The sequence below is a fragment of the Odocoileus virginianus genome, unplaced genomic scaffold (genome assembly GCF_023699985.2).
Source record: "Odocoileus virginianus isolate 20LAN1187 ecotype Illinois unplaced genomic scaffold, Ovbor_1.2 Unplaced_Contig_9, whole genome shotgun sequence".
In the NCBI taxonomy this organism is placed as follows: Eukaryota; Metazoa; Chordata; class Mammalia; order Artiodactyla; family Cervidae; genus Odocoileus; species Odocoileus virginianus.
The window spans coordinates 804275-832132 of NW_027224326.1; the positions used below are offsets into that span (position 1 = coordinate 804275).

The window sequence follows — 27858 nt, forward strand, 5'->3', positions numbered from 1 at the left end:
CTACAGTCGTCAAAACAGTATGGAAATGTCACAAAGTCAGAAATATAGATCAACAGAATGAAAGCCCAGAAATAAACACATACATCTATAGTCAATCAATCTACAACAAATGAGGCAAGACCATACAATGGAGAAAAGATGGTTTCTTCAATAAATGGTGCTGGGAAACTGGACAGTTACATGTAAATGAATGAAATTAGAACACTCCCTAATACTATACACAAAAATAAACTCAAAATGGATTAAAGACCTAAATGTAAGACCAGATACTATAAAACTCTTAGAGGAAAACATAGGCAGAATACTCTTTGACATAAGTTGCAGCAAGATCCTCTTTGACCTACCTTCCAGAGTTATGGAAATAGGAACAAAAATAAACAAATGGAACCTAATTAAACTTAAAGCTTTTGCACAGCAAAGGAAACTATAAACAAGATGAAAATGAATGAAGAAAACAACTGCAAACAAAGCAACTGACAAAGGATTAATCTCCAAAGGATACAAAGTAGGTCATGAACAACCAAATCAAAAAATTGGCAGAAGACCTAAACAGACACTTCTCCAAATAAGACGTACAGATGGCCAACAGGCACATGAAAAAGATGATCAATTATTAGACAAATGCAAAAGAAAACTATAATGATGTATCACTTCATTAACAGTCATAATGGACATCATCAAGAAGTCTACAAATAATAAATGCAGGAAAAAAATATAATAAATGCAGAAGAGGGTGTGGAGAAAAGGGATCCCTCCTGCACAGTTGGTAGGAATGTAAATTGGTACAGTCACCAAGGAGAACAGTACAGAGGTTCCTTAGAAAACTAAAAATAAAGTTGTCATATGATCCAGCAATCCCACTGCTAAGCATATATCTGAAAAGAACTCTAATTCTAAAGATACATACACCTCAATGTTCATAGCAGCACTAGTTACAATGGCTAAAACATGGAGGCAACCTAAATTTCCATCAACAGAAAGGTAAAAAATATGTGGTACCTATATACAATGAACTATTACTCTGCCATTAAAAAAAAGAAGAATGAAATAATACCATTTGCAGTACCATGGATGAACACAGAGATTTCATATTAAGTAAGTCAGACAGAAAAAAGCAAATATCACATGAAATCATTTATCTGTGAAATCTAACAAAATGATACAAATGAACTTACTTACAAAACAGAAAGATACTCAGAAAACAAATTCATGATTACAAAAGGGGACAAGGGTGGGGGACAGGGGTTAGGAGTTTGGGATTAATCTCTACATATTACTGTATAGGCAGAAAGAGAAGAGGGCAAAAGAGGAAGGATGAGATGGTTGGATGGCATCACCAATTCAATGGACATGAACTTGGGCAAACTCCGAGAGATGGTGAGGGACAGGGAGGCCTGGCATGCTGCAGTCCATGGGGTCATAAAGAGTTGGACACAACTTGGCAACTGAACAACATTACCATACATAAAATACATAAACAGTAAGAACCTACTGCATAGCACAGGGAACTGTATTCAATATCTTGTAAGAATCTTTAATGGAAAAGAATTTGAAAAAGAACACACACACGAACACACACACACACACACACACACACACTATATATATATATATATATACATATATATATATAAATAATGTAAACACAGTATTCTTGAGCTTCCCTTGCTGCTCAGCTGGTAAAGAATCTGCCTGCAATGCGGGAGGGCCTGGGTTCGATTCCTGGGTTGGGACAATCCCCTGGAGAAGGGAACAGGCTACCGACTCCAGTATTCTGGCCATGGAGAAGTCCATGGGGTCACAAAGAGTCGAACACAACTGAGCAACTTTTCCACACACACACGTATGTATAACTGAATCACTTAGCAACTGAAAACACTGTAAATGAACTATATATCAATAAAAAATTTATATAATTATACCTTTAAAAAGAGACACTATCTAATCTACTCACCTCTGTGCAGTCATTCAGAAGAGACACTGTGGTGTCAGTGGGATTGATGTTGATTGTCTTTAATTCAATTAGGTTATTCAGTGAATTTCCACCTAGGAAATAAAGGGGCAGAGGCATAAAGGAATCAGACAAAGGAGTTTTCGTTATATAATAGATACTTTCTGAGTAAAGTAACTCAGTTACCTGACACGACCACGAGGGAAGGCATGTAGCTACTGTCAGCAGGATCTACAATCATTTTTAATCTATGAACAAGAACATCTGGGAAAATCTCCAAACGAATCCAATGCTTTAAAAGAAAAAGAAACACGTATTCTACTCCATTACTTGCTTATTAGAAGAAAGCCTCCCTCTATGCCCCAGAAATGATGCGTTTATAGCCTTTTGACCTAAGGTGGTCCACTAATATCCATCAATGGGTGGGTCACAGAAAACATCAGAATCAAAGCAGAGGAAAAGCACCGTTCTCCAAGCCTAACCTTCATGACTGGATGAGGCACACCCACACATAAGTGCAATTAAAATAACATTCTAAAGATAAACATATATTTATTAGGGTATATTAGAAAATCTTCTAACAAGAAGCAGAATCTGAACTCATACATTTTATGTGGGGGAGTAAAACAAAACAAAGCCCTATTAAACTCTCTATCAGTTAGATAAAATCTATCACTTATATTTTTTAAAATCTCTGACAATGAAAACTAGATGGCATATTACTCTGTACCTTTAAAATAATTATGAACTAAAATATAAAATGAGTACTGACAGGTGACATCCCAGTATACCTTCATAGGATTTTTAAAGTTTGTGTTCAAACTCTAAAACATCACACATCTAAACAAAAGTGTTTCTGGACGTGCCCCCCCGGCCTACTACCTTTCCTTGTGAACCAGAGGACTGCCAGCAGGGCTCACTGCCATCAATAAGACGAGAAGCTTGGTTCACAGAGGACGACACGTTTAGACTCTTCACCATCCGTGCCCAGCTATCCAGCAGCATTCCTGGCTGACTGCTGTGACAGCGTTTCAGCTGTTTTCCAGAACGGCCACAAAATATTGCAGACTGTCCTATTTAATGATGGCAAAACGGTGTTAATACTTGTAGAACAGAAACTTCACAACCAAGAAATAAAGAATATTGCATAGTAGAGTTCCTTACTTCAAGAAAACAGTAAGTTTCCAAATTAGAAGGAACTATTACATAATACTTAAACGGCTTCAAAAAACGTAGCCAAGGTATTTTATCCCGATTTATGAGATGAAGTTTGTATAATGCTATGATTTATTCCACTTGACTCCCTCAAGTAACAACAGAGTGACAGATCTCCAGACAGAAGGATGTATATGAGCGGGGTGTGAAGTTCAGTGAGTGTGCTTACAGAAGACATTCTTTAAAAAGTTTTCATAAATGCAACAAAAACAAACTTGAAGAGTTTCTACTTCCATAAATGGCAAATCTGGAAATTGATCTAGCTCTTCCATTGAGGACAAGGAGAAGAGGCAGACAAAACATTTAAAGATGAATAAATCTTGAAAATATCAGAGTAAACAAGCTGATAAAGAATTGTGGGGCCAGAATCAGAGGAAGGCTAAGATGAAAAGTGTCAGAATGAGCTGCCCTGTGGATCAAAATACACTTTTCCCCAGTGGTATTTGTCAAATTCTAGCGGGAGCCTTAAACAGGACACACAGCACAGCCCATCAGGAAAGAAGAGACGCAAAGACAAGCTCACACCTGGGCTGGGGTCTCAATGGGAAGAGCCACAGAGGAAGAGAAGAGTCAACTCTGCAAGCCCATCTGTTTCCAGACTGCAGCTCTGCATGAAATCATCTCAGTCAATGAAACTGGACTGAGGTGAGCCCAGATGTCAATATTTACTTACACCAATTACCTAGGATTCCCAAATGGCACTAGTGGTAAAGAACCTGGCTGCCCACAAAGGAGATGTGAGAGAAGGGTTCAATCCCTGGGTGTCAGGAAGACCCCCTGACCCCCGAGGAGGGCATGGCAACCCCCACCAGTATTCTTGCCTGAAGAATCCCATGGACAGAGGACCTGGCAGACTACGTCAACAGGGCTGCAAAAACGTCTGACTCAACTGACGTGACTTAGCACATACACATGCACCAATTACCTAGAAGATCAACCCTCTCTCCCTCAATCTCTGGAGAAAAGTAGCATCTCAGGCCTCAAATTGATTCAAGAAGTAACTTTTGTTACCATAATGTCCAGTACATGATGGAAAATGAGGAGACAAGAAAACATGACTACAAACCTATGACAAATGACAGACAATAGAGAGAGAGACTCACAGAGGATCCAGATAGAATTATAAAGTACAAATTTTATAATAACTATACTTAGTATGTTTGAAAAGACACTGAATATTTCATCAGAGAATTTAAAATTATTTTTAAAAAGATTAGAACTGTTTAATATGGCAATTAAAATAAAAAACTCAATGAATAGGTTTACCAGCAGACTAGACTCATATGAAAAGAGAACTAGCAAAAATTATCTAGAATGAAGAACTGAAGAGCAAAAGTTTAGAAAACAAAAATGATGTGAAAAATTTAACAAAGAGAAATAAGATCTGTCTTATCAGAAAGAAGAGTCTCAAAAAAGAAGGAAAAGAAGAGAGGGCATAGATTAATATTAGAAAAAATACTGGATGATGGGAAATTGTCCAAAACGAACAAAACATATCAAAGCACAGATTTTAAAAGCCCTACTCTGAAAGTTGGAAAAATAAACCTTAAATTTTTTTACCACACACACCAAAAAAAGGGTAGTTATGTGAAGTGACAGATGTGTTAACCAGCCTTGCTGCAGTAATCGTTTTGCAGTACATGTGTCCAAATCACCTCACTGAACACTCTATACTGACACAATGTCCTATGTCAATTATAGCTCAAAAAAGCTGGAGAATTAATTAATCACAAGCATTACTAACTGCAAGAAAGATAAACACAAAATATATATATATGTGCATATGTAAGATTTGTGTAAGATAAAAACAAGAGTATCTCAAAAGCAGATTAAGGGGAAATACAAAGAATAAATTAGCTTTAAGGGAATAATAACTAAACTGACTTCAGCTGAAATAATATAAACCTAATTACAATGGAATAGTATTTTTAAAGTGCTAAAAGTCCCAGAAAAAATATTTTTTTTAAATAAAGAAGAAATAAAGACACACAAAAACAGAGTTCATAATCATAGAGATAAATTAAATAAAATATTAAGGGCTATTCTTCAGGGAGGACAAAAATAATGACAGATGAAAAATGAAACATACAGAAAGGAATAGAGAAAAACTATGGTCCATGGGGTTGCAAAGAGTTGGATACAACTTAGTGACTAAACAACAACAAATATTACGTATGTGAAAAAAAATTCAACAAACACCGACCACAAAAAATAACAATCCTATGTCTTATATTGTTTAAGATGTATGTGTGAAATTTTTAAACACAGTAATAAAAAACATGGTAATTTAAATCAGAATGATGGTTAATTAAGTTAAAGGAACCTCAGATCCTTGCACTGCTTAGGAGGAGGATAAAAATACTAAATAATGATTAGGTTTATAAGACAAAAAAGATATCATAATATCTTTAGTAACTACTAATACCAAAAATGTATATAATATACACTACTCTTATAGTACATGAATATACACCAAAATTTAACTTCTAAGCCAGTGAGCATGTGTTGATGCAGGGTGGTGGGGGGTGGGGTGGTTGGTTAAACAACACAGAATTTATACGTCCAAAGGAAGATGGAACGGGAAAAAAAAGGGAACAGAAGACGGACGGGACAGCAACAACAAAAAAGGACTGAAAAGCTGATTAATTTACAAATATATGTTTCAGCAACTGCCTTAGACATAAATAAATACCTAAATGATCAAAATAAGAGACAAATACCATCACATTGGAATTTTTTTAAAAACTGCCAACAAGATTACACAAAGACTGAGGGCAAAAGGCTACAAAAAGATACACTGAGCAAACACTAACTTCAGCACAGAACCGCAAAAGACCTTTTTTCAGACATGCATAAAACATGTGTAAACTCCCATGAAATGCCAAGTCCTATGACTAAACAAAAGTTTCCCCCAAAATGTCAAAGATTAATCAGGATACACATCTGAATACAAAGCAGAAACTAGTAAAAAGATACAGGTAGAAAATGCTGACATCTTTGAAACTTAAAATCAATAAATACAAGAAAATAATTCCAATGGAATTTTAAGGACATTTTTAAAAGATGATGAAATATTACTACCTATCAGTATTATAAGATACAGCTTATGCTTAAACATAAATTAAAAATTTTAAGTTCAAATATCATAAAAGATAAAAGTGAGAAATTAATGAACTAAGCATTCAGAGGGGAGAGGGGAAATCAACCTAAACCTAAATTCTATAGGAAAAAGAAATGATAAAGATCTGAGAGACACGAATTCAAAGTCAAAAGTTAGTTCTTTGAAAAGCCTAATAAAATTTATAAACCCATGGCACGCTGATCAAAAAAAAACAAAAAACAAGAAAAGTTAGCCCTGAAAAGGACCAACAGAGTAGACTAGAGACAGAGGAAAAAGCTCTCACATCTTTGGTCAACTGATTTTCAGAAAGGGTGCCAAGACCATTCAACAGTGAAAGGACAGTCTTCTCAACAAATAGTTTTTGGAAAACTGGATACACATATTCAGTTCAGTTCAGTTCAGTCGCTCAGTCATGTCTGACTCTTTGTGACCCCATGAATCGCAGCATGCCAGGCCTCCCTGTCCATCACCAACTCCCAGAGTCCACCCAAACCCATGTCCATCAAGTCAGTGATGCCATCCAGCCATCTCATCCTCTGTCGTCCCCTTCTCCTCCTGCCTCCAATCCCTCCCAGCATCAGGGTCTTTTCCAATGAGTCAACTCTTCGCATGAGGTGGCCAAAGTATTGGAGTTTCAGCTTCAACATCAGTCCTTCCAATGAACACCCAGGACTGATCTCTTTAGGATGGACTGGTTGGACCTCCTTGCAGTCCAAGGGACTCTTCTCCAACACCACAGTTCGAAAGCAGCAATTCTTCGGCGCTCAGCTTTCTTCACAGTCCAACTTTCACATCCACACATGACCACTGGAAAAACCATAGCCTTGACTAGACAGACCATTGTTGGCAAAGTAATGTCTCTGCTTTTTAATATGCTATCTAGGTTGGTCATAACTTTCCTTCCAAGGAGTAAGCGTCTTTTAATTTCATGGCTGCAATCACCATCTGCAGTGATTTTGGAGCCCAAAATAAATAAAGTCAGCCACTGTTTCCCCATCTATTTCCCATGAAGTGATGGGACTGGATGCCATGATCTTAGTTTTCTGAATGTTGAGCTTTAAGCCAACTTTTTCACTCTCCTCTTTCACTTTCATCAAGAGGCTTTTTAGTTCCTCTTCACTTTCTGCCATAAGGGTGGTGTCATCTGCATATCTGAGGTTAGTGACATTTCTCCTGGCAATCTTGATTCCAGCTTCTGCTTCTTCCAGCCCAGCATTTCTCATGATGTACTCTGCATATAAGTTAAATAAGCAGGGTGACAACATACAGCCTTGACATACTCCTTTTCCTATTTGGAACCAGTCTGTTGTTCCATGTCCAGTTCTAACTGTTGCTTCCTGATCTGCATATATGTTTCTCAAGAGACAGGTCAGACGGTCTGGTATTCCCATCTCTTTCAGAATTTTCCACAGTTTATTGTGATCCACACAACCAAAGGCTTTGGCATAGTCAATAAAGCAGAAATAGATGTTTTTCTGGAACTCTCTTGCTTTTCCAATGATCCAATGGATGTCAGCAATTTGATCTCTGGTCCTCTGCCTTTTCTAAAACCAGCTGGAACATCTGGAAGTTCACGGTTCACGTATTGCTGAAGCCTGGCTAGGAGAATTTTGAGCCTTGAGAAAGGCATTGCCTTTCTTTGGGATTGGAATGGAAACTGACCTTTTCCAGTCCTGCGGCCACTGCTGAGTTTTCCAAATTTGCTGGCATATTGAGTGCAGCACTTTCACAGCATCATCTTTCAGGATTTGAAATACAGCCTTAATACATACTTAAATACATACTTAAAAGGATGAAATTACATATTATACTATGTACAGAAATTAACTCAAAGTGGTTCAACCTATAAACCTCTTATAAACTTAGGAACTGACTTTCAGAACTTTGGCTTTAGCAGTGATTTCTGAAGTTGACCCAGAAATAAGTATGATATCAAATGCACAGGCAAACAAAAGAAACGATAAATTAAAATTCATTAAAAGGTACAACTTTTATCACAGAATCCTATCAAGAGGGTGAAAAGAAAACCAACAGAATAGGGTAGAATATTTGCAAATCACATATCTGATTTGATGTCCACAATATATAAAGAATTCCTACAAACTAACATCAAAAGTTTTGAAACTGAATTGACACACCCCTTTGCCAAAGATACATAAATAGCAAAAAGCACATGAAAAGAGGCTCAATGCCATTTATCACTAGGGAAACTCAAAAATCAAAATCACAATGAGATTACTACTTCTCACCATCAGCATGGCTGTAATTCAAAAAAGAAGAAAGAAAATAAAATGGTGAGCATATGGAAAAACCAGCATCCTCATACACTGCTGGCAGGAACGTAAAATGCTACAGTCACTTTGGGAAAACATTTTGATGGTTCCTTAAAAACAAAGAACTACAGAATGGCCATGCAATTCTACTCCTAGTTTTGAAATAGGGACACATTTGTACATCAGTGTTCATAGCAACATTATTCACAACAGCTGAAAGGTACAAACAACCCAAATATCCATTAATAGAAGACTTGATAAGTAAATTGTGATATATACATACAATGGACTATTAGTCATAAAATGAAATTAAGTTCTGATACACGCTATATAACATGGATGAACCCTAGAAACATAATCTAAGGTGAAATAAGTCAGATACACAAAAACACAAATTTTGTGTGGTTACACTTATAAATGAGGTACCTAGAGTTTTCTAATTCAGAGTCAGAAAGTGGATAAGAGGTCCCCAGGGAAGGAAGAATGGGCATTATTGCTTAATTGGTACACTCCTATATCGAAATGGTGAAAAAGTCTTAAAAATACTGAGTGTTGACAGCGTGCAATATTCTCTTAATTATACACTGAAAAGTGATTAAAATGGCAAATTTTATGTTGCATATATTTTACCATAATAATATATATATACACACACACACTAGAAGACATACAAATAAATCTACCCAATTCTACATCCTATCCAACAAAACATTTATTAGTTTCTTGAGTCCATTACTCTTCTTTATGGAAATACAAGCAAACAACACTGTTATTCTATTCTAGTTCCATGGACCACTCATTGCTTGGGAAAAAAAACCCCACAATTCATCAAGTGGGCAGGACCATCTTTCTTGTCTCACTGTGTACACAGTTTAGTGCTCACCAATATGAACTTTAAAGAGCAAAATTAAGTATCCACAATAATTATCTCATTAATAACAGTCTGACGAAAGAGAAGATAACCAGTCTACTATACCTGGTTCATTTATTCTGCCAAATGTATGCCTGGTGTTGTGTTTTCTGGTTTTGAAGCAAGCTTCACAAAAATCAAAGTCATCACAGTTTCTGCATTTGAATCTAGATCCATTGATAGGAAACATCTGACAGCCATCACACCTATTTTTAAAATAGCCATTTAGTTGATAAGAAAAACATGAGGTCATCTATCAAACTTAATTCCAAAGAAAACCATTCCTCCCAAACAAATCTAGCAATATAAAAATAAAAACTCACGTAACACCAGGGTGAACACTAGGTACCAGCTCCATTTCTGATAACAGCCCAGTCCAGTGAGACTGCTGAGGAAAGTCGACAATAACATCTTTTCCATTGGCACTGAAAGCTAGGACAAACAGAAATTGTTTGAAACATCTCTGTCACCAACAAAAATCTAAAATTAAAATTAAATCTATACCTGGCTATGTGATATTGTATTATAGTTATTTTTGTTTTACAGAGTACTTCTCTTTTAGAGAGGCATGCTAAGACACTTTTGTATGAACTAACACATGATGTCAATTGGTTAGCTTCAAAATAATGGAGGGAGAGGATCATGGATGAACAACTTTAGCCAGGAGTTGTCAACTGCTGAAGTCAAGTGATGGGTACACAGCAGTTCTTTATACTATAGTCTCTATTTTTGTATATGTTCGAAATTTGCTACAATAAGAAGGTTCATTTAATCACACCAAGCAAAAACTCCATTCAGTATCTTAGGGAATAAAAATTACATTAATAATAGATCTACTGCCCTTTGGTGAAAGCTACTCTAAATATTAACTTCTAAATCAAGTTATTCTTTAAATTTATCTTTGCTTTGATTTGTAAAGCTTTGAAAAATCACTTAAGAAACTGTTAAACAAAACTGAAAACTGTTAAAGTAAAATGTTAAATAAGCTACTTTGTTAAATAAGCTACACTGTTCTTATGTAAACTTAAGAAAACTAATACCCCTGGTCCCCTGGGAAGGTACCACCATTGTGGCCATTTTTAATCTAAGTTATCCAGTAAGAGTTTTTCCTACAAGGATCAAGGAAGACAAAACAAAGAAAAGTGGCACTGAAAGCAAATTTAAAGATAAAACCACATAAATACTTAACCATTTCTCATGCACCTGTTAAAATGGATACGTATACCATTTAAAGTGTGCCATGTTTGATTTGAAATCTCAAGAATATCACATTAAACATAAAGTGAGGAAAATTTTGTGTTTCCAGGTGCTGACTTCTATCATTTGCACAAAGCCATTTCTTAAATTTATTAAAAGAGAGAGAAAAACACTGAGGGAGATAGCCATTTGGCAGGATTGACAGAACAACTTCAAAAAACCCCAACACAAGGCCACACTGAGACTGTAACAGACTGAGGTAAAAACAAAGCCACTCTTTTAACATATCCAGTCACGTTCAATCTAATCCAAACCACAAACCCAACCTGATTAGTATAAACAACTGCTTCCTTGCCAAACATAATCTCATCATGAGTCCATTATCTCTTTCAAACAGTATTTATTAAGATATCCATTATTAGAATTACCCCAATTTCCTGAACCCTCCCCAAAATACCAAATGCAAACTCCATTAAACTTTGCTGCACCCCATTTCCAGGATACGCACTCTCCCATGCTGCAATGAGTTAATACACCTGACTCTGTCCAATAACAGGTGTGCTGCAGCTCTCCAGAGTATTGAAAAGAAAAAGAATGTTATGTATAAATCATAAGGCGGTTTTTCCTGCCCTTGAATGGGAAGAAAAAAAAAAAAGAGTTTACATTAGTTGATGAAAAGCTAAACACTTGGGAGTTTTCTTTCCGAGGTAGTACTACCTTTCACAACCCCCACACTTTGATGAGTCACAGATCCCCACTTGTACTTCGGTGTTGTGACTGAGGCTTTGACACGAACTTTATCACCAATTTTGATGTGAGAAGGAGAACTTGGTGGAGGATAGCCTAGAGATTCCAATAAAAAAGAAATATAATTAGCATTCATTCAGCAACTCTGAATCTAATTAAGAAAGTCAAAAGAACTTAATAAAGAATGTTCTCACCTATAAGTTCCACATGAATATACCTAACCCAGTAAGTGCCTCCTTTCTGCTGCCAATCACACTGCACATTGAGGTCATGTAATCCATCCCTATCCAATTTGATGACTTTGCCCACATCTCCTTCACACACCTCTTCATATGTTCGACAGCATCTAACCATCATTCCCACCTAAAATTAAATTAAAAATACAGTCCAATATTAGATGAAACGATCAATTGTAAAGAAGCATTATTCTAGTCCTAAGAAAGAATTTCCTCTAGCACCCAATATGCTCTCAGTATCATTTTATACAAAATGGTACCAGGACTCTTAAGAAAACTGCCTGGCTTGATGTTTGGGGCAGGAAACATACAAGATGAATTTGGATCAATTTGTGCCATAAAGCAAGGGAGCTATCAAAGATTAATGGGCCTTCCCAGTGCACCAAGCCCGAGCACTTGTCTCATGCACCCAACCTGGGCTGGTGATCTGTTTCACCCTAGATAATATACATGTTTCGATGCTGTTCTCTTGAAACATCCCACCCTCGCCTTCTCCCAGAGTCCACAAGTCTGTTCTATACATCTGAGTCTCTTTTTCTGTTTTGCATATAGGGTTATCGTTACCATCTTTCGGGTGGAGAGGGAGGTGGGAGGGGGGACTGGGATGGGGAATACATGTAAATCCATGGCTAATTCATTTCAATGTATGACAAAAACTACTGCAATGATGTAAAGTAATTATCCTCCAACTAATAAAAATAAATGGAAAAAAAAATAATAATAAAGAAAAAAAAAAATAAAGAAAGCTGAGCACTGAAGAACTGAAAAAAAAAAAAAAAAAAAGATTAATGGGCTACCTCAAAAGAATAACGTGACCAAGAGGAAAAATGACTGAAACATATTAAATCCATAACAGCCAAAAACCTCCTCATATAAGCAAATTAAAGGTTTCTTGGTCATCTTTTTATAGTATAGGATACCAATACACAACTGAAAATTCATAATACAAGCAAACAAAAAGCAACCATCTATTCTGCCTTTCCTATACAAACTATTTTACAGTGACAAGAGTTGATAAGAAAGTTTTTTACAATGTACAGAACTCTAGCTAATATATTTGGAAGGAATGACAAATTTATAAAACCACTATTATGCAACCTTTCTTAATGGGTCTAGATAGTACCATTAACCACTACTAAAGCTCCAAGATGGATAATTAATAAAGACTGGATGGTACAGATGACAAGTAACAATGCATGTTGGGCTATAATACAATACAGTCTTTCCCAAGATGCAGCCAGAGTCCAACCAACCTCCAGCCCTCACTCTGACTTTACAGGAGATGCAGAGAGGGAGGAAAATGTGGGGCAACATAATTTTAGTCATAAATAAATGGCATGAAAAGAAAAAAAAAAAAAAACGAGCGAAAAATGGTTCTAGGTTAAAAATACACATCACCCAAATGTGCGTGTGATCTTATTTGTATCTAAATCTTAAAAAATTACTATAACAAGCCATTTTGGGGGAAAACTGGGAAAATCTGAGCCCAAATTAGATAATGAGATAATAGTAAGGAACTACTGTTTACTTTGTTAGGCAATGTTAAGTGACAGCACTGTCAGTATGTTAAAAATAAATCCTTTATTTAGGGATACATGCTGCTGACTTATTTAGAGGAGAAATGAGACCATTTCTGAGATTTCCTCTGAAGTATACTAATGGGTCAGGAAGACCAGCTGGAGATGGGATGGCCACCCACTCCAGTGTTCTTGGGCTTCCCTGGTTGCTCAGCTGGTGAAGAATCCACCCGCAGTGCAGGAGACCTGGGCTCGATCCCTGGGTTGGGAAGAAACCCTGGAGAAGGGAAAGGCTACCCACTCTAGTATTCTGGCCTGGACAATTCCATGGACTAAGTTGCTCAGTCGCTCTTGCGATACAGTCCATGGGATCATAGAGCGACTGAGCAACTTTCACTTTCACACTAACTAGAGAGGAGGGCCTGGCAGTTCACTCCAGTACTCTTGCCTGGAGAATCCCATGGACAGAGGAGCCTGGTGGGCTACAGTCCATGGGGTTGCAAAGAGTCGGACACAACTAAAGCGACTTAGCACACACACATACTAACTATAACAAAAGAACTAAAACAGGAAAAGAAAGAATTTAAGGTTGAAAAGGACTACACAAAAAGCATAGCTAAATATTTACAATTAGATGGCAAGAAGAATACTTAAAAAAAAAAAAAAAGCAAAAACAGAATATAGAAGTGTCCAGAATAGGGATGATCAAGAAGCACATGTGTGTGTGCCGCACCACTGTGGGCAAGCCACCTTCCGCGCACCTTCTGCTCCTCTGTCCTCTGCTCCAGTCACAGCCCCTCCCCGGTACGTGCTTTGCCCGCCCTCTCTGACTTTCTGAGATGCTCAAACATCTGCTGAATGAAAACCTAAGCAATCAAGGTTCTAGCCCAACACCATTACTCACCTGAATATTCTCTCTCACATACACAGCATAGTCATCATTACTTAAGAAATCAGCTCGCTTTTTATAAGTCTGGCTCTCTGTTACAACAGCACCAGTGGACTAAAAAAGATAAATACTTTTTTATAAATGGTGAACCAGATAAACCTACTGAAAAAGAAAGTAGTAAGTGAAATCCATAATATTAAAAAAGCATTTAATATTATTCTGTTTTCACTATAAAATTCTTCACTTAAAAAAAGACTAATAACAATAGCACTGTAAGCAGAATAAATCTCAAAAGCTGAAAGTACAGAAAATTTCTGAGGTAATTCCAAATAAATCCCATAAAACAACACACTTGAGTCAGAAGTAAATGTCCTGTAAATAATGGTTTTCTAAGATCATCTCTAATAGCTGCCCAACACCAGCAGATGTTAAAGTGAAAAGCAATTAAGGCACAGAAAACCCAGGCAGCCCTTAGCAGCTTTGCCACATGCCTGGCAGAACCACAGAGAGGCCCCATGGAGCAATGCAGAGGAATCCAGAACTCAGAGCAGATGGGCACAAGGGAAGCACTGACCATAGCATAGGCCGTGTCATCCACATCCTCCATCACCTCCTCGTCTGAACATTCCTCAGACCCTGTGTCTGCATCCGAGAGGTCCGTGACCTGCACATCAGCATGGTCCAGCAGCCACCCAACCAAGGCTTCCACGCCTAGGAGCAAGCACACACAGCACAACCACAATGAGGACCACAGCAACTGCGTGCCCAAGGGGCCTCTGACATTAGTATTTCAAGGGAAGCCTACAAACAGAAGGGTAGGCACATTACGTCAAACACCCATAGGGAAAATACAGTACCTGGCAAGCCAGAAGCATTCCCAGAGGCACCAGTGAGTGACTTGAGAGCAAACTCTATGTTCCTTCTAGGAAATCCCATCTCCATGAGCTGAACTACAATGGGCAGAACAGGACCCGGAGACTGCTTGTGCTTCCTCGCTCTGCCTGGGCGAATATGCTGCACAGTGACAGGGGTCGTGGCCTCACTGGAGCCGCAGTCTTCAAACGCAGGGCTCAGTGGGTGGGCAGACTCCACAGCCAGACACTGACACACAGCCAAGGCGGCAGCCTGCGCAAATGAAGGCAGAGTTTGTAAATCAGGGGACTAAGGTGTCCAGGGAAATGCAAAGTACAGACTACTATGACAAACTGCAGTGCAGAAATATAGAAACCCAGGCTTACATGTGTATTTTTAAATGAATGGATAAAACATGTTTAAAAACAAAAAGACAGCTTTCACTGTTTAATGCAGAGGAAAGATTCAATGACCCAATAACTTCTGCTTCAGTACACATAGTCTACCTGAAAAATTAGCAAATTATCAATGTCCACCAAGGAAACTTCACAGAAGCACTGAGCTATGAGTGAGCAACACGCCAAGGTGAACAGAGGTGAGAGGTCTGATGAGGTGGGAGAAACAGACCCTCGCCCTTCCCAAAGACAAGTCATTATTTGTCATAAAGTAACGGGGCCAGGTGCCATGGTCTTGGTTTCTTTTAATATTGAGTTTTAAGTTTTTTCTCCTGCTTTACACTCATCAAGACGCTCTTTAGTTCCTCTTCACTTTCTGCCATTAGAGTGGTATCATCCACATATCTGAGGTTGTTGATGTTTCTCCCACCTATCTTGATTCCAGCGTGTAACTCAGCTTGTAACTGGCATTTCTCTTGATGTGCTCAGAGTAATGGTTAAATAAACAGAGTGACAACAGATAGCCCTGTCATACTCCTTTCTCAATCCTGAACCAATCAGTTGTTCCATACAGGGTTCTAACTGTTGCTTCTTGACCCGCATACAGGTTTCTCAGGAGACAGGTAAGATGGTCTGGTATTCCGTCTCCTTAAGAGCTTTCTACAGTGTTATGATCCACACAGTCAAAGGTTTCAGCATAGTCGATGAAACAGGGGTGCGTGTTTTTCTGGAATTCCCTTGCTTTCTCTATGATCCAGTGAATGTTGGCAATTTGATCTCTGTTCCTCTGCCTTTTCTAAACCCAGCTTGGATATCTGGAAGTTCTTGGTTCACATAATGCTAAAGCCTAGCATGCAAGATTTTAAGTATGACCTTACTAGCATGGGAGATGAGTGCAATTGTCCAATGGTCAGAACATTTTTAGTACTACCCTTCTTGGGAATTGTGGATGAGGATTGACCTTTTCCAGTCTTGTGGCCACTGCTGGGTCTTCCAGATTTGCTAATAATTTGAATTTTGCTCAAAATATTCTTAAAAACTGTTTGAGGACCCTGGAGAAAACAGGAATGGGGCAATCTTGAGCACAAGGGAAGCCCACAGGGAAGTTGCTACCAGGGGCAGTGTCCCTGGACGGCGGCCTGCCAGCGCAAGGAGAGGTGAGGGAGAGCCACAACACGCGCAACTGCAAATCCTTGGCTGACTGCAAAATGGAGGCTATGTGAGACTGAAGATCCCAGCCAAAAGAAACTGCTGGAAGACCCAGTGCTAAGAAGATGGTGTGCCATCCTAGTCCAATGAAGTTTCAGCATTTTGGTCAAGATACAAAGGTTTCCAGGAAGAGGTTCTAAATCTCTCAGAATTAGAGACTAGGAACTAGCACTAAGGGGAAAACAACAAATCATCACCAGAAAGTCTAGAACCAACCTCCTTAAGACTGAAGTAAACTACCAGGTACTGAACCATCTACAAAAGAAAATAAAAGACATTCACACAGAGCAATAAAATGCCACCTGAATTTCCATCAGGATCAAGGGAGAGGGGCTTCCCTAGTGGTCCAGTGGTTAAGAATCCACCTTGCAATGCAGGGACACCGGTTGGATCCCTGGTCCGGGAAGATCCCACATGCCATGGGGCAACTAAGTCCATGGGTCAAAGCTCCTGAGCCAGGGCACTAGCGCCTGCAAGGCACGACCACTGAAGCCCTCCCACCTACAATGTACTCCCCAACAAGAAAAGTCATCGCAACGAGATGCCCACAAACCGAAACCAAAGACAGCCCACGTGCAGAAATGACCCACCACAGCCAAATAATGAATAAATAAATAAATCTTAAAAAAAAAAAAAAAAAGAATCAAGGGAGACAAAACAACCGTAGCTCTCTCTCTGGTACAAGAGCCCTTCCTGATTCACAAAGGACAACTCTAGGTCTACTTGTTTCCTCCAAGTCTTATTTTTCCCTCAACTCTGGGCACCTCCCAGCATGGCTCTGGGCTGCAACTGCTCAACACCCTTTTCATTGATTAGCTCCTCATTCCTGTGCGTCCTGTTTTTATCTGACAAATGACTTGCAACATTGCCTTGCAGCAACTGTAACCCCATCTCCCATCCCAGGTTTTCAGACCTAAGGAGTAGTCGGCACTCGGACCTGGTCTGAGAACACCTGGCACCCTCCTCCCCTGGTGCCTCCATGCCCAGGGTTTCCTCAAGAATCCCTTTGCACCCAACTGGCTTCCCAACTCACTCTGGATGTGGGCTCCCCACCGGGTCTTAGACTCTGAGTATTCTACTAGGGTATTTTCCACCTGCCATATTGTCTGCTCAAGATTTTACTCCTGTCTTTGATATTTTTTTTCAGAATGTTTAATATAGTACACAGCAAAAAAGATTTTTTAAAATATCTAGTCTTCCATGTGGTGGGTCACACTCAGTCCTGATCAGGTCTCTTCCATGGGAACACGCCCACAGGCCCCCTCCTCCTCAGCCCACCATGTGTGCGGTGCAGGGCACATGCTCCAAAACAGGGTGTTGGCTGAGAGCCTGGGCAAGTTCGAGAAAGGCTCTGGAGTGAGTGAAACAAATGAACAAGCACCATACAGTACTCCTAGGTCTAACAGGGCTCTTTCAATAATAATATTTCCTGGAAAAAGATCCCTCCACAAATACTTGAGCATTAACTCATGATGAACCTAGTTAATTTTTACAAACAATTCACAGAAACTCAAAATAAGATTAAACTTTTAACTCATTCACTTTCTGACTAGTATCACAGTGCTCTATGACAGACACGGTTAAAACCTACCTAGTCGTAAGAATTATTTTGGCATACCGTTTAAAAATCAAACCATATCCTTAAGAAAATACACTTCTGGCACACACACACACACAAAAGCTGTTTACAGTTTAACGCAGCAGATGAAAACGACCAGGTCTACGGACTGTACCTCAAGCTCCTGCTTGTCGAATATGGCCTTCACGGGAGACGGCTGGGTGGCCGAGGCCAGCAGCTGCTGCACGAGGGTCACGGGGGGCTGCGGCCCCTCAGGAGACAGGTCCCCAAGGTCAGGGGACACGGCCGCTCCGTCATCTGAGTTTAAAGACAAGACACGGGTGACACGCGTCTTCAACCACAGACGTGCACTAATCATGCTAAACCAGATACGCTTTCTACCTGATCAAGCATGAGACAAGCAAAACCTTCAAGGCTTTTTCACTCCCTACTTTCTGGCCTCAGTCCTTCTTTAATTCATCTGTCTGTGTCTTTAAAGCCAACCAAAGCTACTTCCCAGATTACTGCCCTTAGTCCAGTTCTCTGCCTTTGCCATCCTGGTGTACACTCATTTCTGCAGAAACCCCTTCTATGAAACGCCCAAGTATGTATCTCCAGCCCAAAATTTTGTTAACCCTTGTTCAGACTATAAACTGACACCAAACCCAAATATGACTAGGGGTTGTAAATCTTCTCAAAGTGCCAGAGAGTAAACAGTTTAGGCTTACTGACCATAGGATCTGTCACAGCTACTCAACTCTGCCACTGAAATGTAAATGCAGCCAGAGATGACGTAAACAAGCTGGTGCAGCTAGTGGCTATGTTCCCATAAAACTGGATAAGACAGGTAGCTGTGGCGTTTTCCTTAAAGCCCTGTTCCACACAGCTCCATCTGGGGCCCCTGTTCTACCCCAAGTGCGGGATGGTAATCCTGATTCAGTGCTGCCATAGTTCCTCAGTGGGATAACCACAGAACAGTCAATCAATATCCTGGCTCTGGTTTCCTAATCCTCTATAGTTGTGGATTATCTTCAAGGTCCTTAATGTCTAATACAGAATGAATCTGCACTTTCATTACGTTTACTTCATATTCAGGATGCTATAATTAAATTCCTAAGTCAAGGAAACTTAACTCTTGAGTTAAGGAAAAACACCACATACTCCACTGGACTTTCTAATTTTGTCAACAGCACTCCTCCCTGTCTTCCCTATAACTCGAGCTTGAAACATTAGCCACCTTTGACTTTTCAATGATTTTCCAAGAGGTCATCATCTAAAAAGACTACAGCATCACAGTCTCTACTGGTACTTTCTTTCCATTTTTTCATGCCTTCCCTTGGAAGACACTTTATCACTTGACACAATTTCCCCATCTCCATGATCTCCCAGTTTCAAATACTCCTATAACTCACTACCATATTTGTCATCCTGAATATCCTCCTTACCATGTGAGGCCCTGCCACATATTTCCAGTCAGCCTGACATTTCACCCTGGCAGCCACTGCACTCTATCACATGATTCACTGACCTCTCCCCAGCTTTAGCCCCATATTCATCAATAAGTCCTGAGATCCTTGCAAAGGTCAGTACTGAAGTATTCACTGCCTACGCCTCTGCTCCTACTGTCTCCTCCCCCAAGATGGAAACTCCTTACCCCTGCAGCCAGGGGCTGCCATACACCCCAAATGCTGCCCGCTCTCCCCAGTCCTCAGCTCCAGCACCCCAGGATGCCCATGAAACCGTGCTCACACGTCTTACAGCACACAGGCCCAGACCATGGACAGTGCCATCTACTTTCATTTTCTCTCGGCACCCTGACTTCAGACAGTAAATCATAAACAAAGACGATCTTGTTTTCCATAATATTTACCACAATGTCTTTCAAAAGGAGATAATAAAAACATATTTCATAGCTTTTTTTTTTTCTATTCAAAGTGAAATGAGCTCACTCCAGAAAACTGAGGTAATACAGAAAAGTACAAAAAAAATAAAGTCAGATGAAATTCTACTATCACTATTCTGGTAAGCAGATGAATGCAAATCTACAAACATATGTACAGCAATATCTTTTTATCATTTTGATGTTTCCATGGTATTAAACCTATATATGTATCATCATTTGTGAATGGTGCCATGGTATCCCACTACATGGGTACACCACCTAATAATGGGCATTCAGGTGTCAGCACAAAAATAATACCAACAAGAAAAGCTATAATGAGCATCTGGAAACATGTAGCACGTGTTTACAGATGAGATGTAAAAAGATGTCAGCACCATGACATCATTTCATGTGATAAATTCCCACAAGACAAATTGTTAAGCAATGAATATACAAATGTATGTATTTTAAAGTCTAATGTTTACTCAAATGCCTGTTAGATGGTTGTACCAACTTAAATCCCCACTAGCATAGCAAAGTATTAGGGTGGTGCCACTCTATGGACATATGAACCACTTTACCGCCTTATTAAAGATGCAGATCCTCATTTTTTAGCTCTGGGTGCAGCCTGGGAGTCCACATTTCCACATGTTCCTCTTAAGTGTCATCAATGCTACTGGTCCTCAGGCCACATCTCATATACTGGGGCAAGAGAACACTGTTTCCCTCCCTCCTCACCAAATCCCCTCAGGTTTGTCTATCACTTTTCATCAGTTACTGGCCAGATTGCACATCTTCCTTGTACATGCAGATGCCATCTGTATTTTCCCTTTCATGCCCCTTGCCTGTTTTCTATTGGAGTATGCCTTTCTCACAGATCCAGAAGAGCTCCTTAAAAAGATACCTGAATGGGCAGCTGCAGCCTCCTGAACAGCGGGCTGAGACAAGATCTGCCTGAGCTGGTCCTGGTGGGAAAGCAGAGCGCGGCCCGCCTTCAGAATATACAGCTTTAACTGCTGGCACCTCAGCAGGTCCAAGTCTACTTGTCCTGTGGGGAAAAAAGGACTGAGCAGGGAGGCACATGCTGCGTGGGCAACCACCCCAGCTGGTGTTCAGCCCTGAGGAGGTCCTGCCCGGGGGGACTCAGCTGACCAGTCAGAGTCTGTCTGCAGGGCAAGCCCTGCCGTCCCCGAGCTGTGGGGGGCACGCCCTACCTCCCCAGGTCTCCTCCCCTTCTTGCTCCCCACGCATTGCCTTCGGGAGGGGTGACGATCAGACGGCTTAACATAGCTAGAATCATGTTAGCTATGCTGCGTGAGTGCTCAGCCACTCTCTTGTGTCCAACTCTTTGCAACCCCATGGACTGTAGCCCACCAGGTTCCTGTCATCATGGGATTATTCAAGCAAGGACACTGGAATGGGCTGCCATTTCCTTTTCCATAACTATCACTAGTATAATCAAATATTTCCTAAATTGCTAAAATTTCAACCAGATACCACTTTCTTGTCTTGCCAAGACATCTATGAGACAATTTTATCAGAGACTTACAGCATACAGTTCTATAACTCATCAAAATCATGGCACTCTCTAGAATCTTGGGGCTTCCCTGATAGCTCTAGAATTTTATCTAATCCAACAACGGCAGTAATGTCCCTGAGTTGACTGAGGAACAGCCTAGGGAAGCCACTACAAAGATATAGGCAGCCCACAAGAAGACTGAGACTATAGTCATAGCTGCAGCATTACAAAGCAAGACATGCTAGAGGTCATGGACAGCAGCATGGAGCTGTGGGCATGTGGGATAGGAGGGCACGGAAGAGTGAGCAGTGACACTGGGGCACCAAGCTCCAACACCTGGCAGACAGGTTTATTCACTGTGACAGGAAACACTGGCTAAGGGACAAAGTTAGCTGAATTGTGGACATGCCATGGTTTACTTGCACCTGACCCTCTAGCCAGATATGTGAACTGGAGATCCAGAGTTAAAAGTGTTCACTATCATTAATCCTACAGCAGCAATTACAGGGATGGGAGAAATGGGTGAGAAAACTCAAGAAGAGTGGCCCTAAAGAGCTAGAAATTATGGATGAAACCACAAGGATTTCCAATGTGCAAAGAATAGTCAGGGAGAAGAACTCTCAAAGAACATGTGAGCAGCAATGTAAAGAAAATCAAGACAGCAGTGGAAGAGGAGTACGAGTGGCCTTGGTCTTGCGTGGGTGGCCAGCATCCAGATGCCAAGTGAGGTAGGACGAAGCACGCAGGCCCTGCTGGGCATAGCTGTCACGAGGCCAGAGGCAGAGGTCCCAAGGTGTGATTAAGACGGGGTTAGTGGGCAGTGAGAGAGAAAACAGACTCCTCTTCAAAAAGTGTGTTCAGAATATACGCTGGCCTGGTGCTCCCCAGGTGCCACCCCCACCACAGCATCATCCTTTGTATCACACACTCTCATCACCACTCCCACCATCGCTCAACCAATGGCCAATCCATCTGAACACAAAGGCTTCAGCAATGAAAGAACTTACTCTGACAAAAGAACAGACATTGCTCAAACACTAGTTAAGACTGTAGCTGTTTCATCATGAAGCACATGTACTGACCTGCAAAACCCTGTTTAGGTGATTTCTTTATTTTGTGCTTTTCCAATTTGCTTCCAGCGAGGTTCACCAACTGAGCCCAGACCGAGAGCATGGGCTCTGTGAAGGGCAGGTTGGTGACACTGAACGCCGCGGCGGGAAGCTGCAGGAAGAGCACAGAGACCTTCAAAGTGTGTCCAGTGAGAGGAACGAGCGAGCATTCTCAAAGTCAGCATGGCCAGGAATCTCAACTCTAAAATCACACATGGACTCAAAACTGCTATTACATCTGACAATGTTGAAAGATGACCCTGAAGGTAAGATAAAGACCTACGTGTATAGTAAATATAACCTAAATTAATTTTTTCTTTGTCAACTTTTTAACAATAATTACATGATGGTGGTAGTTATTCTCAAGTATTTTCTATACATTTCAAATTTTCTATGAGATGCATATATTCCTATAATAATCAAAAACAGTATTTTATTGAAACATACAGTAAAACGGCACTTTTTCACTTTCACTTAGGTTACACAAAGTAACATAATTCACTCACTTTCCCAGTGGACCCCCAGTTCACAGATTTAAGATGACAATACCTGCTAAATATAGTCATGTCACTCAACACAGTAATTAAGCATTTTCTACATGAAAAAAGATCATCATTTTAAAGAAATCATTTTTAGGTTTTTTCAAAGTTGAGTTGTTCAATAAAAAATAAATTTCATAAATTCACATTCTAAAATAAATACAACTAATATACTTACACAAGACCTTGTAAATAACTAATGCCCTTTCATGTCTTTAAAGGCTCAAATAAGACACATGAACTGGTAATCTATACAACCCTGTGGGACCCGATTAACCACAGGAATGGAATGCAAACAGAGCGAGAAAGGCAGTCTTCCTCAAGTTGGACAGCTACCTTGAAGGCAGACCCAACTACAAGAACCAAGTTCCTCCCGATTCTAACATAAAAGCCCTTCACCTCCCCACCTAGCAACATGAACACAAGCACACTCACTGGCTTCAGCTGATTCAGCGGGCAAACACGACAGGTTCGCAGGTCACAGAACTGCACAGTGATTCTGCCCTTCGGAGTGATGCGAGTCACCGTGCCTTCTCCAAAGTCATCATGCAGGACTTGTCCCCCGAGTCGCACCCGGCCATCAATGCCGCCAATGACAGCCAGCACTGCCATGAGGCTGCCCACCTCTGGGCTCTCGCCATCAGGAAAGCAGTCATCTAACAGGGCCTAGTGCAGACAGACAGCGAACCTGAGGAGAGCCCAGGGGGCTACCTAGATCTTACACATTCACAATTACGCCAAATTTACTTTTTATATTAGTTTCCTCAATAATTTTTTTCCCAGTAAAAAATATTTTAAAATATACCCATGAACAAAATACATGGCATTTAAAAAGATAACCTGAAAGCCAAATCAACATTCTACAGAGAAACACTACCAGACGTGCAAGAGCGCGCAGCACCCACCCCTTCGGCCGGCTTTCCCGCACAGCTTCGCGTGACCGAGTGGAGCTGGGAGTTGATGTACTTGTTGATGAGGCCATTCCACTGGCCCAGGGCGTGCAGGGTGCGGAGCAGCGCCACCACTTCCTCTGCCAGCGTGCTGCTGTGCGTAGCGGTCAGGGAAGCCTGCGGGCGGGCCCTCCGCCTCCTCAGAGCAGACTCTGCAGAACACACACGAAGGAAGGGCTACATGATGCCCTGCTTGCTCACCCAGGACACCGGGAAGGGGGAGAGCCGCCCACCTCTGAGGAACGGGACATCTGAAGAGCAGGTGGTGAGCAAGCTGCCCAGGAAACCGAAGAGCTTTTCCACAAGGCACTCCATGTCCCTGGCCCGCTCTGTCTTGTCCCATGACGGCAGCACTGCTTGCAGTAAATGCACAGCTAAGATCTGACAAAGGTGATTGAAAACAGCAAGTATTAAAGAAAGCCGTTATCTGACAGACTGTGAGGTAAAAAGATTTTAATTTTTGTTCCTGCAATGCAATTAATCGTGTGAAAATTCTAATATTATTTTACAGCCACATAATTACCTGAAAGTTGATTAATAATATGAATTATCAGGTTAAAAAAATAAGCTACATTACACATGCAGATACTCATTTAATTAAAAAATAATTTCTTTAGTTTAAATCTTCTCAAGACAAGTATACCACCACTATGGTGAAGATGAGAGCAGCTGGTCATAGAAAAGCAACTCATCTAAGGCTTAACAACTTCATCAATTTAAAATAATCAATATCTTCAGCCTCTTGTCTCAGGGACTCTGAGGTGGCCCTAGTGGTAAAGAACCTGCCTGCTAATGCAGGAGACATAAGAGACACAGGTTCAATCCCTGGGTTGGGAAGATCCCCCAGAGTAGGAAGTGGCAACCACTCCAGTATTCTTGCCTGGAGAATCTCTATGGACAGAGGAGCCTGGCAGGCTGCAGTTCAAAGGGTCACAAAGCATTGAAACAACTGAAGAGACTTAGTATGCACTGGTATCTAGAAAATCCACCGTGTTAGTTCTTCTGTGCACTCAGGAACCTAGTTATGATGCCAGCCTGATGCCAACGCTGATGGGGCTCCCAATCCCAAAACCCACAGTGAGCGTGGACCAGTGGGGCAGCAGTTACCTGGCGCTGCAGGGAGGCAGCGGTGAACGGTGAGTGTCCCTCCACGACCCTCACGAGCAGCGAGATCCAGGGCGGGGAGCTGAGGGCCGCGCACATGTGCGGGGTGAGGGCGATGCTGCGCACGAAGCCCAGGGTGCACCAGCTCCGGTGCTGCTCCCTGCACACCAGCCTGCTGGGGGAGGCTGGCAGAGCGAGACCGGTCAGCTCGCACCCACCTTCCAACAGGGAGCACTCAGAACAGCCTCTGCCTTCAACTCACCTGCATCACTTATTTTCAATGATAAGCTCCTTTACAAATCTACTACAATGTCACTGACTCTTCAGTGAGAAGAACAGAGTACTTGCCAGTTAACTCAAGGAACACGTTACATTTTAAAATCTCTAAGGGACATGGAGTAATTCACACTCGTTAAGGAATTTCATCTACGTACTGTCTCTAAGCAGGAGGAAAACAATCTACAATTCAAATAGCAGTTATCTATGGGAGAGCAAATACCACAGTTTGTGAATTTCACATGTTTTAAATATTCCCCATGAGCTCGTTTATATTTAATCTGCATTATAAATTCCCAGCCCAAGTTTTAAGAAGGCTGTATTACTAGAAAAAGAGGAAGAGGTTTTTATGAGACAGTGACCCTGTCTGCTCCTCCAGGGTCTCCACTCTTGGACACCTGGGGCTTCCACACTCTCCTGGCTGGGGGCGTGCCATGTGACCTGCTCAGATACCAGACTAGCTCCCCTTCCCCAGTCCAGCGATCCTGCTCGCCAGGGACACCATTCTTCAGACACACACTCACTCCACTCACTCAGTCGCTCTCACCCACACATAAGCACAGGCCCCACCACATCAGACACCACTCTCACAGTGGTGTCTCGCTCACACAATCAAACTCTCAAACGTAACCAATTACAAACATTCACACTCAATCTCAAACTCACACATGTATACACACTCACACCTGCATGCACACACACACATTCGCTCCAATCACTTCCTCAACTTCTCCCACACTTATACATACTCATTCACATACTCAAACAGTTTGGTAGACTGAATTGTACCCTCAAAATTCATGTTCACCCAGAGTCAGATGTGGAAATAAATTCTTCACAGATATAATTAAGGTCAAGATTGAGATGCTATGATACTAGATGAGGGTGAAAGCACTTATTATAGGGAGAGAAGAAAAGGGGAGGCATTCACGTAAAGCTGAGGCAGAAACTGAAAAGATGTGACCATACACCACACCTCTGAAGCCTGGAGGTACAAAAGCGAAAATTCAGGGTCTTCCCCCAGAGTGTCAGAAGGAGCACGCCTTGATTTTGGACTTCTGCTATCTAGAATTCTGAGAGAGTGAAGTTGTCGCTTTAAGCCTTTGTTAAGAGTTGAGTTATGTTCCCCCACAATTCACATGTTGGAGTCCTAATCCTTATTACCTCAGAATGCGACCTTGTTTGGAAATAGATGCACCAAGTTTAGATGAAGTTAAACTAGATTAGGGTGCATCCTTAATACAATGTAACTGACATCCTTATAAAAAGGAGAAATCTGGAGACAGATACACACAGGGAGAATGCCATGTGAAGATGAGGGATGCCAAAGGGAAGATGAGGGAAGCCAAGGAATGCCAAAATATTGCCAGCAAACCATCAGATGTTAGGGAGGGCCCTGGAACAGATCCTGCCCTCAGACTCATAAAAAAGAACTTGACCTGCTCATTCTTTGATTTTGAACTTCTAGCCTTCAGAACTGTGAAAAAGTAAATTTCTGTTATTGAGACTGCCCAGGCTGTGGTACTCTGAAGTGGCAGGTCATGTCTGTGGTACCATGTATACCTGTAAAGTGTACCACACCAAAAGTGAGTTCCACTGTGAACTACTGGCTGTGGGTGCTAATGATAAATCAATGCAGGTTCATCAACGGTAACAAATGTACCACTGTGGAAGGTGATACTAATAATGGAGAATGCAGCTACCATGTTTGTGGTAATTCATTACAGCAGCCTCACCACACCGACACATACCCCCACAATCACCCACACACACACCCCCAAACTGACAGCCCAGTTCTGACTCTACGGCCCACAACTCTCCACTGCATACATGTCTTGTCTGTTGTTCCACTCTCCACCAACATTCGTAGCAGCCCACAGAGGGTCTTTGTGGCTTCGCTCTGCATAACTTCAGCATGGACTCCAGCAGAAAGACAAAGAGTTTGCAGTAAATTAACAGTGCTGGTAAGCATCATTGCAGTGGGGTGAATATTCCTTTCAATTTGTTCAGCTTCTGAAAAAAAAAGAGTCAAAATAAGGAACTATACTTCCAAATAAACTAGAAAATGCCTCTACATGTAACTTAAGGGATTTAATGTCACAAACTTCTTCTCTTACTGTAGAAAGGTAAGCAGTTCTTTACATTAAAGATGGAATTCAGGATGCACTGAACACTCACCCTAATCGAAGGGAATAAGACTTTTCAATTACAGCTCAATTTTCGAAAGCAATCTCATCCTACAGCTCAAAAACACTAAAACAATTTCAAGGATTCATTCTTTAGAAAAACAACTTAAACGTCAGAAGCTGGCTGCCGATAAGCTGGCTGTGCCCTGGACAAGTATGAGGTGGGTGCTTCCATGGAAGGGAAGCCAGCTGCGCACATGTACAGATCACTGGATCTTTGATA

General features: G+C 41.0%; 1 protein-coding gene across 1 annotated transcript in view; it reads right to left on the bottom strand.

Moving 5' to 3' along the window:
- Positions 1–27858, bottom strand: part of HERC2 (HECT and RLD domain containing E3 ubiquitin protein ligase 2) — a 242558-nt gene that overhangs the window by 90177 nt on the left and 124523 nt on the right. Inside the window, 18 exon segments of the mRNA XM_070463934.1 lie at positions 1955–2046; positions 2138–2243; positions 2834–3024; positions 9537–9676; positions 9794–9902; positions 11385–11510; positions 11609–11777; positions 14072–14170; positions 14631–14767; positions 14914–15181; positions 18246–18388; positions 20857–21000; positions 22554–22692; positions 23555–23785; positions 24025–24221; positions 24303–24450; positions 25177–25358; positions 27280–27462. Coding sequence (XP_070320035.1) covers positions 1955–2046; positions 2138–2243; positions 2834–3024; positions 9537–9676; positions 9794–9902; positions 11385–11510; positions 11609–11777; positions 14072–14170; positions 14631–14767; positions 14914–15181; positions 18246–18388; positions 20857–21000; positions 22554–22692; positions 23555–23785; positions 24025–24221; positions 24303–24450; positions 25177–25358; positions 27280–27462 — 2804 coding nt within the window.